The following is a 19,188-nucleotide window of genomic DNA, read 5'->3' on the forward strand; positions in this document are numbered from 1 at the left end:
AAAGTCGCAATGCAAGAAGGCTTAGGTTTTTTATTGGGAAAGTAGAGGTTAGAGGGTGAGATGATTGGATAAATGACTAGGAAAAAAATATAAAGTGCATATATAATGATAATAATACCTAATTATATATAAATGAATAAATAAATGATATAATATTAATAGTAGTGGTATGGTACGGTATACCATTGGTAATGGTTTTGAATACCATTAACGTACCAAAAATGTATGGTACGGTACAAATACCGTTCCATTACCAATGGTACAAATTTTTTGGCACAACTTTGGTATGATATGGTTGGTAATTCGTTTGGTATGGTAATTTAGCAAAAAATTCCACCCCTAATTGTAGCACCACAATTCTATCAGACGCTGTCATCATAAATAATTGGTGGAACAACATCAGAGGCAGATTCAGATTTACCGAATGTATGTAATCTTATCTTAATAGTTAGCCGCAATTTAAATTCGTGTGCATGTAGTCTAATAACTTGATGGACAAAATACTAAATTTCTACTTATGCGTTATGCATTCAAAATTCTCCACTCATCTAAATTAACGTAAAAATTTCGAGTCTTCTCTCGTTCTCTTAATAATAATAATAATTTTTCCATATATAATTTTTTTTTTTTAAACAAGCACCTATATTCTAAATTACAAGGAGAGGGATGTGAAACTTTCTTTTTAATATAAGAAGTCTATGACCACTCATTAATAACATATTAATGCTCCTCCTTCTGCAGCTTCAGTATCACATGAAGTAGTAACATACTTTTAATATTAAAGTAAAGTCGGCCCAAACCATTGTTCGCTTTTCACTAGACTATCCACTTGGAATTAAAAATATAATTATACTAAGAGTTAGGATGTAGGTTAAGCTACACAATGTGTCATTTATAATAAATTGATATCGAACTCGTCATCAATAATATTCAAATATAAAACCTCTTAAACTATCTCCAAAGGAGATTTCAAATTTTTAACATAAAATTTAAATTTTGACAGCTTATGTGGCACTTTGACACTTTTTAAAGTTTTGTTCTCCAACCGATATGTCAAATTAAATTATTATTTTATTATTTTATAAAATAAATTATTAAACTAATTAAAATTTAATAAAGAACATTTAAAGTTTAATCAGTAATCTGTTCACATTTTTTTATTGAAAAGAAGAAAAAGTAGAATAATTGCATGGTCAACTCAACATTAATTATAATAAATGATTAAGCTAATTAAAATTTAATAAAATACATTTAATAATTAATAAAAAAAACATTTGAAGTTGCTGCCAAATTTGACAGCAACCTCTTTTGCTGCCAATCCATGACATCGTCACATAGGATTTGGTACTTTGATTGAAGAATATTAATGTGATCTTTTTTTATTGTTATAATTGATGTGTACATTTTGATATTTTATTTGAAGATGTTCTTACTTGCATATAGTCTACAGACGAAGAAGAAACAAGTTCAACTAGTTAAAATAATGAATGTTGAGAGAACACACTATTGTGGCTAAATAATTTTTTTCAAGTAGTGTCCTCTATTTATGGCCAAATATTGGTACCTATAATCCCCTACTTTAAGAAACTTAACACTGTTAGATTAGACGTGAAGTAAACGTTATGTACCACAGTGTGAGAGAGGGAGAGAGAGAGAGAGAGAGAGAGAGAGAGAGATGTTATTCTGGGTTTGTTGCCAGCTGCTTGTACTAGTTTTGTCCTTATTCATAAGGGGAAGTAATGTTGGAAGCTTGGGAAGCAAAGCCCAACACATGGCTAAAAATGGCGGCACCGCCACACCCTAGCAAACCCCCCCACAACACCACCACACTCCCACCCACAGAAGAGAGAGAGAGGGAGGGAGAGAGAGAGAGAGAGGCAAAGCTAGCATGGGTTGTAATTAAGGCCATTTTCCTTTTCAGAGTTTTGTGGGGTTGAACATTGAAGGGGAAGGCAGTGAGAAAAACTCAGAAAAGGTGCCCTTTTTTATTTCAATTTTTTGAGTTTTTTAATACCAAATCATGGGAAAAAGAAATGGGTTTGCTGAGAAGGGAGCAGCAGCAGAAACAGAGTGGCTGGGTTTGATGATGCAAAACACTCAGCAGACCCAGCAATCATTTCCTCGGAAGAAGACGATGACGGTGATGCATCATCATCCTCATCATCATGATCCTCTGCTTGCCAGTGCAGGAAGAGAAGCTTGTGGGGTTTGGGATAACAGTCCTGGTGCTGGTGGTGGACCTATGTTTTGCAACACAAGCAATCCAGTCCCGACTTGTCCGACTGATTTATACAATCCTGTCGGTTCTGATTTTGTCCTCCCAAAGTCTCTGCAGCACCATCTGCCTTGCTCTGATCACACCTTGGCTTTCAGTTCCATAGGTAAAGTTCCCACCTTTATTTCTTAAAAAAAATAACAAAGATTCCATACTTGATGAACAGTTTAGTGATTTTCTGGTCCTTTTTCTGTTGGGTTTTTTTAATTTTTAATTTTTTATTTGAATTTTTTGAATTTGAATAGGTGGAATGGTGAATGCGAGACTCCCTTTTACAGCAGCTCAAAGGGAAGAGCTTGAGAGACAGACAATGATTTACAAGTACATGATGGACTCTTCCCCTGTCCCTCCCCAATTACTTTTACCAACTTCCAAGAACACATCAATTGTCCCTCGTTTGTTCCCAAACTGTAAATCTTTCTCCTTGTTTTTTTCATCTTTTGGAATTTTTCTACAATACACTGGAGTATTGCATATTTCGGCACTTAGAGCCATTACATTCAACCCGTAGATTGGATCCAACGGCTCTAAGTGCCCATGAACTCCGATGTAGTTGTAGGCAGACTCCATCGTTAGGTCTATTTTAACAACGTTTGTGTTCCTTTGTCTTTAAAAAACAAAAAAAGCATTCCTTTGTTTTACTTTGTTGTTGGGTTTTTTGTTTAGTGGTGAAGGGTTCACTGGAGTTGGGGATTTCTGGGAGCTCTGATCCGGAGCCATGGAGGTGCAAAAGAACAGATGGAAAAAAATGGAGGTGTTCCAGAGATGTAGCTCCGGATCTGAAGTACTGTGAGAGACATGCTCACAAGACCAGGAACCGTTCAAGAAAGCCTGTGGAATCCCAAACCCTAAACCCCAACTTCCTCACCAACAACAACAACATGAGAAGTCCTACGTCTAATTTTTTCAGACAAAGCAACATCACCAACCAGCAAAGTCCATATTCTAGCAACATGGTTCCTAGTGCTGCCGCTGCTGCTGGACCACATGTCCAACCCAGGTGGGTTTGGTTTTGGGTTGGGTTAGGTTAGGTTTGGATTCAATTTTGAATGCTCTGAAACTTAGGACCGAAACTCATTAATTCGGTTGTATTTTATTGCTTTGATCTCATCCGTTCCCTATTAATGTGCACGGGATGTCACTGTAGCATAGCAGTATTTCAAGCAATAAGTCACTACAATGTGTTTTAACATTTTCACTTGGAATTGCTTAATTGGCTTGTAATACCGTTATTGTACCATCCCGTGATAGAAAGTTGTTTCTAGAGAAACATACCTACAACAAGATGCCACTGCAACGGTATTTGAATTCAATCAATCACTGCGATGTGTTTTAACTTTTCTACTTGGCATCGCATGAATAAATTGTGATACTGCTACAGTGGCATCTCGTTGTAGAGAAGTTCTTCTAATGTGACGTGGTTCTTGCTTGGATGTTTCCATTGTTTTGTGTAATAAATGAGGTTTTTGTCCTTGACCATGGAAGGTCCTTGGCTTGGTTCATGAATGGGGAAGCCCCAGCTGTGGGTGGCTCAAACCAAGAGTGGGAGCAAATGATGCAATTCAAGCTGGGCCTAAAGAGCAGCAGTCACAACTACACAAAGCCTACTAACACAGATGTGGATGTTCCAAAGCAACAAACTGAAGGCTCACTGAATTTGCACACAGATTACAGCGGTGAAATCCAAGGCCTGCAAATTCAACAGACAAGGCATTTCATTGATGCATGGTCAACATCAACGTCAGCAGAGAGAGAAGAAGATAGAGTTTTTGTTTCTCCAAACCAGAAGCTGCCCTTTTCATCTCTCACTCTATCAATGTCTGGAGGGGAAGGAAGCAATGAAGAGAGGGAAAATACCCAAATGGGGCTTGGGGTTTTGGGGGAAGAGAGGGAAAGTGTTGGGGGTTTGAAGTCCCAGTGGATGAACCCTATGTCATGGATGATGGGGTCACCACCTGGTGGACCATTGGCTGAAGCTTTGTGCCTTGGCATTGCTGGTGGATCTAAAGGCTGCAACAGTGGCTCCACGAGCTGTAAGAGCTCTAGTGGACATGGTAGGCAAGAATTTTGATTTGAATCACTGAGGATGGCAGTGATGGTTTGTTTTCACCTAAATGTTTGAAGTTCTAACTTTTGTGTCTGTCTCTTGAGGTTGATCATGAATGGGAAAATAGTTACTGTTTTAGTTGATTTTGTTGCCTGCATACTATGCCATTATGTTCTAGATTTTAGAACATCCTAAAAATAAAATTTTGAACTCTTAAACTAAACTACTCGCAAGTGTACGACTCAATAACAGTAGAGAGATAAGAACGAGATCGTACCCACGAAGATTGAGTTTCACTCAACGTCGCGGCAATTTGTCCAACTTGCTTATCTCATACCTTGTTCAGATGTGAAAGAGATAATGGCAAGACTCATGATGCAGACTGCAGACGTTCGAAACCTCGTATTCTACCAAACTTATATTCAGCCTTGAGAAACATTTGGTGCTGAAGAATTTCTGAGGCTAAACAACCTAACTCAGAATCAGCATCGACAAATGATGACGATGATCCGCTAAAAATTACAACTATCTGCTTCTTCCTCACACTACTCTTCAACTGAACTCAACTTGCAAATTCTCAGAATCTACCAAAACTTGTGACACTTAAAAACTAGGAAGAAAAAGAGATGGATGAGAGGCTAGCCTCTCTGCCTACCTGCATCCGTATGATGTGTGGGGCTGGGCCAGCATCACAACATGACTGAATACTCCTTTCATAGCTCGAACATTATTTGAGTTGTAAATTCCAAATATATTTTATAATAGTCTACTTTAAAAAAAAGAAGATATAATAAACTACTTTAATTTACAAGGAGTATACGAGCTTGGATGCATGAACGGGCAAACTACCTTAACCAACCAGTCGAAACCAATTTTGCTTGTAATATTTCACTTTAGGCTTGTACCATGATGTATCATTTTGAGTTGTATATAACTTTCCCAACTTATTAACCTTATGGGACGTCTCAAAATCACCATTTTCATCCTTTTTAAAATCATTAAATTCCCTTGCAACCTCCTATTGTAATTAGCCCACAAAATGAATCAAAATTTCAGTTAGGATTTCAAATCTCCTACATTTTCTCCTTTTTGAACCCAAATTCCAAAATCCATTTGAGTATTCTTCACTTTGTTCATTAGTCTCTTTGGTAATCTTTGTTCCTTGGTTTCTATCCCATTGAAGAGTAAGGAATCGCATCCTACATCGATTGTCAAGGCAATGATACCGATGTGGGAATAAGGATATTTTCTATGGTGCTTCGAAGTACTCCATACTTGGGATTTTTCATGTTATAATTTTTGACAAATTCAGAAATCAAGATTTAATAGTTAAAAAATCTGAAATATCCTATGCTCCGAAGCATCATAACCTCTCATTGCTAGCACATTACAGAGCAGAGAAGAAAGCATCTCATCCAACCAAACCAATAATAAAATTTCCATTCCAGTTCCAAACCAGGCAACAAATTAAAAACTAGGTTCAATTTCATAATCACCTGCCTCACTTTAATCACCACAGATCAGTGGTTGAACATGGAGAAATCTCTCCCCCAAGGGTATCGGCGTACGACGACAAGTTCTCCCTCCCATCGTAGCCATTATTTTGTACACTCTTGAAGCTAGGACTTCTCGAGTTCTGGCTAAAGCTACTACAATCAATGCCAACACAATTATGATGTTGTGGCTCAGCCGAGACAGGGTACAAAAGGCGCTTCTTGGCTGAGCCGCTGCCTCTTTCTCTCTCGGGTGTAGAAGGCCTTGTTTTTGGTGTGCTAAGCGATCGAGCCTTGGCCTTTGCGGATTCAGTAGCAGCCATGTAATTTGGTGTTCCAGAACGGCACATTGCACCCCTGAAGCCCCAATAAGCATTGGTGCCTGATAAGCTTGGTGTGTGTGCAGCTGATGAACAATAGTATTTTTCCTCTTTCGGGCATCTTGGACTCGCCGTCCGCACTTTCAGAGCTTTTGGTTTTGAAGGAGAGGGTGTTGCAGGCGAGAGATGATTCATGTACTGTGATTTGTGCAGGGGTGAAGCTGAAGCAATGGCGTAGGAGGCTGGCTGCTTTTGATGTTGCGAATGTGACGATGAAATTGGGACATTTGAAGATGTGCACGAGGAAGGCCTTGAATTCGTATCGATCTCAACTGTTTTTATGGAGTTCCTTTTGTCAATTGAAGCTCGGCTTCTGTTCTCAAATTGCTTCGTGGCCATCCATCTTTCTAGCCATCTTGTTCTCTCTTCTAGCTCTGCATCATCCCCTGAAGATGGGTTCCTCTCAGGCCTCCATATCTTCAATTAGGCATCAAAGTATTAAAGACATTAGCTTGTTAGACAGAAACTTATATGCATGCATGTGACTGTGTCCTAAACCAATCACCAACTTTCTGACATGGCATTGTATGATTAGCTTGGGATAACGTCTGCCGTCTCATTTCGAGAAAAAAATATCTTCTAAAACAAACACACAAGTACTAAAAGAACCATATATTTGAGTGATGGAAAATTGATCAACCTGATGAGAGAAAGCATAAGCCAGAGCCTTTTCACGTTTTAAAGCAGCTTCCTTTCTACTATGCAATACGGGTTCAAGCCCTTTGTCCCAATAGTCCTCACCACGACTTTTCTCCCTACACTGCTTGACGCAGCGGAATATAAGAACGAGGAATTAGACAAGCACCGGAAACTAGTAACTGAGAAAACCCTCGAGTTTTATCGAAATCAAGCAAAAGCACGAATATAAAATTCATATTTTTATGCTAAAAAGGCGAAGAGGTAGCAGCTGCTGCATACTATTGACTTTCTGTCACGAATGTCCTGAAGATATCTGGATTCCCACAAGTGAAGGCCTGTTTCAGCAAACATGGAGTTCCGACCGGCGTCATGCGAAAGCCTTGATCTTTCGTTGCGAACCTGATCTTGTACTCGAACCAGAGCTTGCATGCATTTCAGTGTCAGCTTTGCTTGCTTCCTAACGTTATGACCTCTCACTAAAGCTTGAAGCTTTACCAGCCCCTTGAGTGCATGTAGAGCTCTCCTTGCCTTCAGTCAAAAACCACATTTGCAATATGTAAAAAAAATTCAAATAACGACCATAGCCTCTGTAAGTAATCACATCTATACATTGTGCTCTATTTTTGTGTTTTAGGACTGGTTTGGGACTGGTTTGATAAGAATCACTTTTGTTCATTGCGGTTTTGCTAGAAGTACTACGTTGAAGTTTTTATCGAAAATCCAAGTGAAGAAACAGTTTTAAACATTACGCAGTCAAAAGTGTGTTGTTAAAAAGTGATTTCCCTAAGCAATCTTGAACATGCTCTTAGTAAGTTACTTACCAAGTAACCTCTGAATGTCGTTTGAATGAGTGTAGCAGCATAGTGTTCTCTAGCAAAGTTATTCGGTCTTGTGAGCCGAACAATATCTACTGCCGCTTGGGCAGTAGCCACTGCTGCAGTTGCTGCGGCCACAGCAATTGCATGCCTTTGCTCAGCATCCAAAACAGGATTCACAGGCGCGCTTGCATCTACAGTCACTGTCCTTACTTCACATTGTTGAACATGCAGAGTAGGCTTCCGGAAAAGCCACCTTCTCTTTTCTCTCTTCTGTACACAAACCAAACATTGAGTACTCAAAAAGAAAAAAAAAAACATAGATTAGAATAGTTTAAAATATCGAAAAAATTGTATGCAATATTGTTACCTTTTCTTCCTCTTTTGGTTCATGTTCATCTCTTCTTCTGCTACTTTTTGGCTGATCGTAATCTTTAGTGGGAGACCTGAACGCCCCTTTCACTATAGTCAGCCATGAAGTACCACTCTTCTTTCCCATTTGAGTGTTTGAGCAAAATTTTCCAGCATCACATGAATTTAAGCTGAGGAAGGCAAAAGAAGAAGGTGAAGTTGGTAGAGAGAGAGAGAGAGAGAGAGAGAGGTTTGTTTGGTTACATGCAATGCAGGAATCAAAGTACGAGCTCTGAGGTCCTCCAATATATATTGTAAAAAACGATGGTTTTTTTTTTTTTTTTGGTGGCATGCGAAACATTATAAAACAAAAATGGAGGGGACACAACGATGAGAGGGAGAGGTTTCAATGTAGGAAGAAGAATCCAAAGCATCCTAGCTAGGGCTTCTTTGATTGATCAATGGCTTTAAATTTCACTGACGAAAATCTAATGGTTTCACGTGACATGGACAACTAAAGGACGATGGAGAGAGAGAGAGAGAGAGAGAGAGTGAGAGAGAGATTTACAGTGAGAGAATGTGGCCAAATGTGAGTTTTGTTGTTATATTGCATCTTGCATCTGCATGCATTGGAAGTCCTCGAAGACCACCCACTCAGCTCGTATTCATGGGTAAAAGCAAACAGAGTGGGGCTTCATTTTCCCAGTAATCTCAGTCAAACTAGTTGGTAGGGTTTCTCCTTTCGTCAATTTTTTGTTTGGGTTAATTTTACTTGCTCAAGTAAAACACATATTCAATCAGACAGTGAACCAGAACTCTCCCTTTCTTTGCATGAAAATAACTACTAAGCATGTGAATTTCTACTAGTTTTTCTGAGATTAAATGGGAAAAATTACCAGTTACTAGTTCCAAACAAATCTTCAAAATTTACGCGGACCCAATATGTGTAGTAGTGTCAGTGTCGGTCATATTTACACCTTGATAATGGCCAGGCCAGACTCAAATTAAAAGCTGCATGTACATGTTGAAGAGAGGTTGAACTCAAAACATCTCTATTCGTATTTTAAGTCAATCATGCAACATCTTGCATTTTAATTTTTCTCGTATGATATTTTATAATTAGTTTGAAATACTTTCATAGTAACTTTTCCCTTGCATGAAAATTATTTTTAGACTGCGGTTTTACAACCAAGATTTTTTGAAATGAGAATGAAACTTAAATGCATCGTAGATTAATAGATTTCAAGGGTCAAAATTTGTTCAAGATCTATCCTAGAAAGGCTGACCTTGTAAGAAAATCGAACTCTGAACTATTATAAATAACAAGAGAATAACGTTTCATTATTTGGTGTCCGTTTATCTCACTCCACTACTATTTTGATTTGAAGGATACTCTTTAATAATCTTCCAACAGAGGATCAACTACAACGATGAGGTATTTTTTAGTACTTATCTGCTGATTATGTTACCGCAACTCTAAATCCATTGATCACATATTTTTTAGCTGTGGGTTTACACAATGTCCTTGGCTTTAGTTTGCTGCTCAATTTGGCATTCTTTTGTTTACTGGCTTATTTTCGGATTTTTAGCTCTTTTTTATGTCGAAGCGGTTTCCTCCACATCTTCGAAATGTTTGGTTGGCTGTAGTGTTTTTCTTGCTAATGACTATTTGGAAGATACGAAATAAAGTGAAGTTGAAAGCAAGTCCCCTTCATTTTTATGTATATGTTGTTCTACTTTGGCTTGGATTAGACAGTTTGGGACTTTCTCTCGTGGTCATGTGCGCAAAGTTTCAGACAAGCAATCTCTCTTGGATTTCGACTAAGTTATGTAATGCTCTTCCCATTCTTTGACACCCTCCTCCGCGTATAATTGGGTTAAAGTGAATACAAATGGGCTGCTAAGGGTAACCCTGCCATGCAACTTGTGGTGGGGCCCTTCTTGTATAATGAAATGTAAAGTTAATGTTCCCCTAACTAATGTAACTATTTTTAATGTCCTCTGATTAATGTAACTTCTTTTTTTCGTTATCAATAAAATTTCTCTCTTAAGGCCAAAATTTTCTTATAAAAAATAAAGAATAGAAAAATGATAAACAAACAAGAGAATAAGGGATTCATTATAATCAACCCTTTATTAATCTTGTGTGGAGCTTTTTCATCATCAACTTCCTTACCGGTTTTCTCTAGGCAGATGGAAGAATCATCTATAGGAACTGGAAACATTAACCACCCCAATTTCAGATCGGATTTTATTGTGAAAACTATTGAAAGATTTTCTAATATTATGACCTTTGGTGGATTATGTAGGTTTATACAAAAGGAAATCATATGAGCAATACCCTTTTGTCCTCCTTTGCTCTTTTTTTCTTTTTAATTTGTTTTAGCCTCTAGACTGAATAAATAAAAGAGAATTAGTGGACAAAAACAAGAGGAGGGGTGCAGAACAGCAGAAGGAGAAAATCTGAGCTTGAAGATTTACTACCCTTAACCATACAAGACAGACCAGACTTTGCCAAACCTTGCAACTGAAACTAAACAGTCGCAGGTGAAAATTTTGAGCCTACTCCCGATTCAACACGCAAATTTTACCCCTTCACAATCATTGTGATTCACCCTGGATAATAAGAATGTCCTTTCCTGGCATCCACTTCAATCCTCGGTGAAACTTCAAACAGAAAACAGTAAAGAAAGTGAAAAAGCTTCAGAAAAGTACATATTCGCCAACTCACATCACCCTTTTTCAGGACCAAAGTTCCACAGAAAAAGTAGAGGCCTCCAAAACACTTTAAGCTTAGGAATGATATGTTCATTATTCCTCAAGCAAATGTAAACATTCATGATGCATTCGGAGTTCCACCTACTCACCGTAAACTGATTTTTTTTTTTTTTTTAATTCTGGAGAACAAATCGGTCTAAGCAAAATTTACGCTTGATACCACTGGTTTTTGTCAATCTAGTTTAGAAGGTTTCCACCACTTTTGTCTTTCCTCGCTAGCTTTAGAGCACTTCCATCCCATGAATATACCCTAGGTTATTGGGCAATCAAATTCCCCCTCCGCAAAATCACTCTAGCCTTACCCAATCAACTGGGCTTCAGGGGAGCCCGACAGACAACATGGGCGAATCGCCTGAGGTAGTCTGATGTCAGGTTGGCGTCAGCTACCTTTTTATATTTTTTTAGGCGAGTGCCTGAATTATACACTGGAGAAGGACGAGTGGCTCGACAAGAAAACAGGGCTAGGCCTGTCGAGCAGGCGCACTCAACCCTTCTCAACGGCTAGGTGACATGTCAAAATTTTGACCGTTGGCTTTTCAGATCAATGGTCCAAATTTTTAGGCCTAAAAAAATTCAAATGTTACTGTTGGCATATGTGTCAAAACTTGGGCTATTGGATTACAATTTTTTTAATCCAACGGTCCATATTAATTAAGTTAACAAAGATTTTTAAAAAATTATTCAAAAATATGAAGAAAAAAAAATTATAATTTTATTATATAAATACCTAACCATGCTCTTCTACTTTACACCATATTTCGTATTTATTCACAAATCTTATCGGAAATTTATCCACAAAATTCTTACAGAATCATGACATGTGGCGCTACGGAACTAGTTAAAAATCTACTAAAAAAATCTATCCACAAAAAGTGTGCTTTTAGTTAATGATATGTGACGTAACAAAATTGGTTAAAAATCATATCTGAAATTAAAAATAAAATTATCTTTTGTTATTCTATAATAAAAAAATATTTTAAACCAATAGTCTGATCTATTCAATTTAGAGATGGAGATGCATTTAAGCAGTTAGTAAAGGCACTAATTGTCCTGCTCAATAGCCTAATTGCTCGGGCAATTTGGTAAGGGTGGAAGTGCTATTAAAGATTGATCCCTCTCTTCCACTAATAAGCTTTTGGGCAATCATTTTCTAGAGGCAGAGAAGAATACAAAAGAAGAGAAGGGAAATGACAAGTCAGCATCGACCAAGTTTGTGTTTAAAGGTGTTTTAAAGATTCTGTACGTTCACTGTCGGTACTTCCCTGGACAAAAGAAGTGTTTTAGTTTCTCCACTGATAAATCAGCGGACTCTTCGCCACAAACTTGTGGCAGCCAAGAAGCATCAGCATTCTCCATATATTCTTCAAATCCATGTGTTGAACTCTATCATGGTACAACAGTTCTCAAACAATTGAAGGGTAACTACTAGTTTAACCCTGTACTAACATAGTAAATCTTTCATTCGTCGCATTAGATTTTCTGAAAATCGTTATGATAAGTAGAGATAAGGATAACTCATCTTGAAGAAAAAACTTCATCGGTATATCATGTCTTACGACTAGTCATCTGAAAGATAAGTGAAACTAAAACATCACTAACTATGCAACTGGTGTGCCTATGTTCTGTTAGAATATGAGTATGAAACTGAATATTATGGTTGGTCGTAATGTTTCAATTAACATAGAAAAGTCTTATTAAAAAGCTTAAAACTATCGTAATTCTTGTAGAATTTAATTCAGATTATAGTAGTCCTTGTGAGACTGAAAGTATTTTGTTGATGCACTCATAATATGTTTGGATTCATAGTTGGTATCTTATGGTGATTCTAATAGGTGAATTATTAGAATTAATCTATTATAAATAGTGGTCACTGCTCTTACAAAACATACGCTCAATATTGAACTAAGACATATTGTTAATTTGAGTACTTTTGGTTTTTCAAGAGAGGAGAAGGTGCACTATTTATAAGTCTGCTTTAGCATATTCTTCTACTGTTTTTACGGGTTAGTTTGTCATTGTGTATATCGAATTGTGATTTTAATGCTTGTATAAATTTGTGATTCATGAGCTTAATCTCTTAACTTATATTTATGATAAGTTTAGTTTTACATGTTCTCCACATTCAACGAAAGGCGACTAATTCCGGAGATTTGAGTTTCAAAGAATCTGTAATTTATTGTACCAACTGCAGCACCATTGAAGACTGGTTTTCTTTTTTCTTTTTTTAATTTTTTTTTTCCAGAAGACTCTTTAAGTGTTCGTTTGGTTCCTAAAATTGGATAACTCCCTCTATTTAAAGTATGTTGTAAGAAAAAATGAAGAAACATTGTCTAAGTTAAAGGTATAAGATGGATTACTCGTTAAGGAATTTTGTCCATTCCAATCCCTCACAAAACGGCAGGATTAAACATAATAAGTTTCCCTCATGTTGAATATCAGAGTGCGCAACGAACGAGATTAACAAAAAATAAGAATATTATTAAACAACCGAGAATGCCGGAACGGCTACAAAACCTTAAGAGACTACATTGTGAATAACTTGATCCTCAAACTAAATTACAAGCTCTATTTATAGAGCAATAAACCTAAGAAACCCTAATGCTTAAATGCCAAAAATACCCAACTACAAAATCAAATCAAATCTCTAATTAATTTCCTAAATAAACCAAATAAATTTCAACACCCCCCTGTCAAACTCATGGCGGTATACGTCATGAGGTTGCCAACAAGCAGATGCGGATGCAAGACTCCAAATTCCAGTGCTAGTGCCAGTGCCAATGCCAATACCAATGCCAATACCAATTCTAATGCCAATACCAATATCAATGCCGATGCCGATGCCAATTTCAATACGAAATTCCATCGGTGCAAGTACAAGATTCCAATGCCAGTGCCAGTGCAAGATTCCAATGCTAATGCCAATTGCGAACTCCAGAACAAACCTGAACAAGCAAGCAAAAAACCCAACTTTCGCAACGTTACTCGAGTAGTCACTAGTCCAAACACTCGAGCAATCGTCACGAAAGGCAACACCAAACCTCCTAATACAAGCGGCCTTAAAAACAACCAAACCACTAAAAAACAAACGACCACTATTTTCCCGATCCAACCTCAAACTTCACAACCTGAAAAGGACACATTGAAACCCACAAAAAATTCAAGATCCAGAGAACAACCTAGAGAGAGAAGAAACAAAACGACCCCAATATTTCTTTCATCTCCGCGTGGGCCTCCAAAAAAACAATCAAGCCTTTTTTTTTTTCTACTACGACCAAGGTATTAAATATCAGTAATATCGGAAATATCAGTAGTCCGAAAACACGGAAATATCGATGGAAATATCGGGATAATATTGATATCGATAAAAATTACATGGAAACCACGGAAATTGTAAGAAAAACTTGGAAATTTTTATTGAAACTTTGCAGGATGTTTATTTAGTCAATTATCTATTAGTGTATCACAAAAAATTGGAAGGAAATGCATTGCATGATGGATTTAACATTATCAAGTTGATTATATAGCGAGCTGACAAACATTGTGAGTGTAGAAAATATGTAGTAATTAATGAAAGAAGTCTAAACACACCATAATCATTTATATATAATGAATTAGTACAATATTTTACACTTTATACATTGCATGGTAAGATACATGAGTGACTTAGTACCACATAGAGTTCCTATGAGGTTCAAAATTATCACTATCTTCATTATCTCTATGTGTAGAGTGAGTGTATTGTGAAGAGTAGTTATCAAATGATAAATCCCCAAAATAGTTTTGCATGTAATTGTTAACATGCCACCCATATGGATCCGAGATTGGTTGACGTTGTTCATAAGCAAAATCATTTGAAGATTGAGTCTCGGATTGTTTCCATGAGTCGCTCGATTCCATCCCAACAGGAATGGGATATGAAGGGTAGGGAAATTGTTGGTTATGAGTATTACCATAGTTACTACTTCCCACTCCAACAAAATCCGAAGTTCTAGAGAACGAGTCATTTTCTTGACTTGACAAAATCCCCTTGCCTTTTTCTTTACGAGTATAGTTCTTCCCTATGGCACCAATTCCTGGTCCTGCCCGCCTACTGCCATGGTCATCATCCTGTGTTGCATGCGTGAAGTTTGCCTCACCAGTGAAGGGGGTCATAAATCCGGGAGGTGATCCAACATAGTTTCCATATCCACCACCACTACCTCCAGCTCCACTATATCCTTCATCATTCCCACCTCCGGTGGTAGGTGAGTCTCCTGATCTTGTACTAGAGCTATCATTAGTATCAGCACGATGTTGTGGTTGTGTAGGAGTGGAAGAAGGTGGAATTCCAGTGTTTCTTAGTCTTGGGCGCAAAAGTTTTCCAAAGAGTCAGCGCTGCTAGATCCCACCTCCTCCTCTAATACTCTTTCTACATTTATCCCTTCATTACGTGCTTCTTCAGCAACTCTGGGAGCTGGGTTGCCTTCATCATCATCTAAATGAAGAGGTCTAATCCATTGATAAAGTTGGTTACCCTTTGTATCATCATCTTCACCAACAATATCAAACATATCTAGTGGGTCACCACGGTCGACATGATCTATTTCTGCTTCCTTATCTCGAATTTGAAGCTTCATGTTGTAGTAGCAATAAACTAATTTTTCCAAGCTACTATGAGCCAACTTATTTCTTTGCTTTGTGTGTATGAGTGCAAATGTGCTCCAATTTCTTTCACAAGCAGATGAGGAAGTTGTTTGTGATAATACTTTGATTGCTAACTTTCTCACAGTTGGTGCATCGGTCCCATACATGATCCACCATTCAGCTACAATGAAAAACAATGTTGATAAGCCTAATAACTCCAACAAATTCTATTATAAACTTATAGTGAAATATGTTTATACTCACTAGGAGACATATTTGTTCGAGCAGCAACTGATGTTGGTTCTCCAAAAGTTCTTCTTGCATCTTTAAACCATGTTAGCTGAATTCAATAAATTGTGTTAGTTTAATCCAACAAAGTAATTATTATAATTTAAGTAATTGTGTACCTCATTTCCAAATTGGCCAACTGCTAGTGATGCAGGGTCTAATTTAAAGTATACATTATGTACAGCACGTATAAGGGTACCATCATCTCCAACATCGGGTCTGTATTGGTATTGGGGATTCAAATAATATGTTGTTCAAAGAAACACATACTCTAATAAGAGAAATAATACTTATGCAACTAAAGAAATGAATTTCAAATTATGACATAATTTATACCTGCTGCATGCAAATCGTGGTATAATGTTTTATACAATCGGTCTTCGATTATCTTTATGACCCACCTTGCACCATGTTTTCTTTTCAATTCATCATTCACTACACGCATCAACTCATATACTGCCCCCATAGTAGGATACACTTCTGTGTCAACGATCCGTAAAACTTTGTAAAGAGGTTCAAACACTTGGCACACATGTTCTGATTGAGTCCAAAAAGCATGATCAAGCACTATACTTTCTTCTTAAGTAGGCTGTCTAATGCAATATAGTTGGTGGCGAATCGAGTGGTAGCTGGACGAATAATTTCTCCTTTGCAAAATTCACGCATCTTTGCCAACAACCAACCGTGATTGTAAATATAATTTGTGATCGTTCTAGCTCTTTTTACCACAGTAGCAACATTCTCTCTCTTCCCCATTGCCTCAAACATGAGATCAATACAATGTGCTGCACATGATGTCCAAAACACATTATGATGCTTCATTAACTTTTTTCCAGCTTTGACAAATGCAGAACCGTTGTCGGTCACGACTTGGACAACATTATGCTCTCCCACCTCCATGATTACATCCCTCAATAATTTGTAAATATACTTGTAGTTTTTTATATGGTCTGAAGCATTAACAGACTTCAAAAAAATTGTCTTTCCCTTGGAGTATACCATGAAGTTTATGATAGACAATCTGGTCGGGTCAGTCCATCCGTCACACATGATTGTGCAACCATTAGTTTCCCAATTTGACCTCAACTTGTTAACATACTCGCCAATGTCCTTATACTGCATATCCAAATATTTGTTTCTTATCTCATAAGGAGTGGGAAGTTGTACTCCAACACCGGCCTGTTGACATCCCACTACCATATTTTTGAAATGATGTGATGATGCCTTCGCAGCAGGGACATTTTCATAGATAAAGAACTTGCTAATTAGACGCCCCATTCCTTCCTTCACATTACCTCCAGTGAAATAACTCCAAACACTCTTTTGACGTGCTTTGGATGACTTATATAAACTTGGGGCTATTAGTGGTGTTGGTTATGATTCTCTAAGACTGCCTCCCCGTCTCATTTGTGTACCACCACTTGTCCCAGAACCTTGTGCTCTATTAGGAATTTTATGAAGGTGTTCTCTTTCCCATGCTGACTGTTTGGAGGCACGTAATGCTTGTTTCAAACTGCGTCGTTCTTCAGGTCCCATGTCATCATCACATTCGTCCTCATCGTCATCATCATCACTGTCAACCGCTTGGCCAATGACTTCTCCTCGTAGCCCAGCTCGAATATTTTCCATTCCATGTGTTATCTTTTCCTTCTGCTGTTTTTTATTTTTTAATAATGTGCTGATGAATGCCTTCACTTCTGGGGGGACATTATCGCATCGTTGGACATTTTTTGCTGGATCTAATCCACTAAGATGATACTTAAGTCGTGTCACTCCGCCACTCTTCATTACCCGGCCACAATATTTGCAAATTGTGCCATGTTTGTTTCCGTCTATTGGGTCTCCATGTTCCCAAGCTGGATCACGTTTAGTAGCTCCACTGGACATCTTAAACGTACCTACATTTATTTTTCATGAAAATTAGACAAATATTTTTTGGCCAAAAAATATAGTAGTGATGACGGTTATATAAGAGAACCTAAATAATAAAGTTATTGTACAGAAGAATTAAATACGAAGTAAAGAAAATGATTGTAAAAATTTAAGTAATTAAAAAAATAATATGGAATAATAAAACCTAATATTAATGAATAATAATCCAATTTGATAAAAAAATAATCCTAATATAAAACATAGTGATGAATAATAATCCAATTTAATAATAATCCAATTTAATGAATAGTCCAATTTGATAATAAGCCAATTTAATGAATAATAATCCAATTTGATAATAATCTAATTTAATGAATAATAATCCAATTTGATAATAAAAAAAACCTAATATTAATGAATAATAATCCAATTTGATAAAAAAATAATCCTAATATAAAACATAGTGATGAATAATAATCCAATTTGATAATAATCCAATTCAATAATAATCCAATTTAATGAATAGTCCAATTTGATAATAAGCCAATTTAATGAATAATCCAATTTAATGAATAATAATCCAATTTGATAATAATCTAATTTAATGAATAATAATCCAATTTGATAATAAAAAAAACCTAATATTAATGAATAATAATCCAATTTGATAAAAAAATAATCCTAATATAAAACATAGTGATGAATAATAATCCAATTTAATGAATAATAATCCAATTCAATAATAATCCAATTTAATGAATAGTCCAATTTGATAATAAGCCAATTTAATGAATAATCCAATTTAATGAATAATAATCCAATTTGATAATAATCTAATTTAATGAATAATAATCCAATTTGATAATAAAAAAAACCTAACATTAATGAATAATAATCCAATTTGATAATAAAACCTAATATTAATAAAGTAATAAATAACATTAAACATATTAAAATTATCCTAGGGAATAATTATACAACATTACTTAATTACTTAAAAAAATTAACATGTAATTGTTAACATTACTTAATTACTTACAAAAATTAACATGCAAGTATTAATTACTTAAAAAAATTAACAAACGAGTCCATACAAATTTATTTGTTGTTGTATAAATTACAATAATATAAATATAAGTTTGTAAACTTACCTTAAATATGGAACCCTTTGTGTTCAAGCTTTGGAATGGATCTGGAATGGCTTTGAAAATGGTAAGGGAAGAAGAAGGAACGAAAATGCTCTGAATGCCTCTGATACTCCACCTCTGATAAGGTGAAAGAATATAAGTATATAACAGACAGTGGCACATGGTTTTGCATGTGAAAGAATATCATAGACTTACAGTGGCACACGGTTTCATTATTAAAGCACTATTATTTGTTGTCCATGGTTTGAAATTGTAAAAAGTGATTGTAAAATCAGTTTGGTGAGTCAGATGAGATGACCCAACCACACACACACACACAGACATGCCATCACACACACACACAAACCTCACACGCATACGTCTCTCTCTCTCGAATCTCAATCCTTCTCTCTTCTTCTTTGAGCTCTCTTCTCCCCCTTCTCCATTCTCCCACACACACAGATCTCTCACTCTCTTGATCCTTCTCCCACACACACGCA

General features: G+C 36.6%; 2 protein-coding genes across 2 annotated transcripts; one reads left to right on the forward strand and one right to left on the reverse strand.

Moving 5' to 3' along the window:
• Positions 1-1,610: 1,610 nt before the first annotated feature.
• LOC103420281 (growth-regulating factor 8-like) lies at positions 1,611-4,463 on the forward strand. The gene is made up of 4 exons (XM_029103757.2): positions 1,611-2,381; positions 2,521-2,685; positions 2,942-3,275; positions 3,761-4,463. The coding sequence occupies exons 1-4, from the start codon at positions 2,021-2,023 to the stop codon at positions 4,344-4,346; spliced, it is 1,446 nt and encodes a 481-aa protein (XP_028959590.2). The 5' UTR covers positions 1,611-2,020; the 3' UTR covers positions 4,347-4,463.
• A 1,270-nt stretch (positions 4,464-5,733) lies between these two features.
• On the reverse strand, positions 5,734-8,579 carry LOC103437436 (protein IQ-DOMAIN 17-like). Its single transcript, XM_070823597.1, has 5 exons — positions 8,020-8,579; positions 7,656-7,922; positions 7,114-7,362; positions 6,836-6,955; positions 5,734-6,612 (listed from the first exon to the last, which is right to left on the reverse strand). Exons 1-5 carry the CDS (start codon positions 8,359-8,361, stop codon positions 5,833-5,835), a joined length of 1,758 nt encoding a protein of 585 aa, XP_070679698.1. The 5' UTR covers positions 8,362-8,579; the 3' UTR covers positions 5,734-5,832.
• Positions 8,580-19,188: the final 10,609 nt, after the last annotated feature.

This window comes from Malus domestica, chromosome 06, assembly GCF_042453785.1.
Source record: "Malus domestica chromosome 06, GDT2T_hap1".
Lineage (NCBI taxonomy): Eukaryota > Viridiplantae > Streptophyta > Magnoliopsida > Rosales > Rosaceae > Malus > Malus domestica.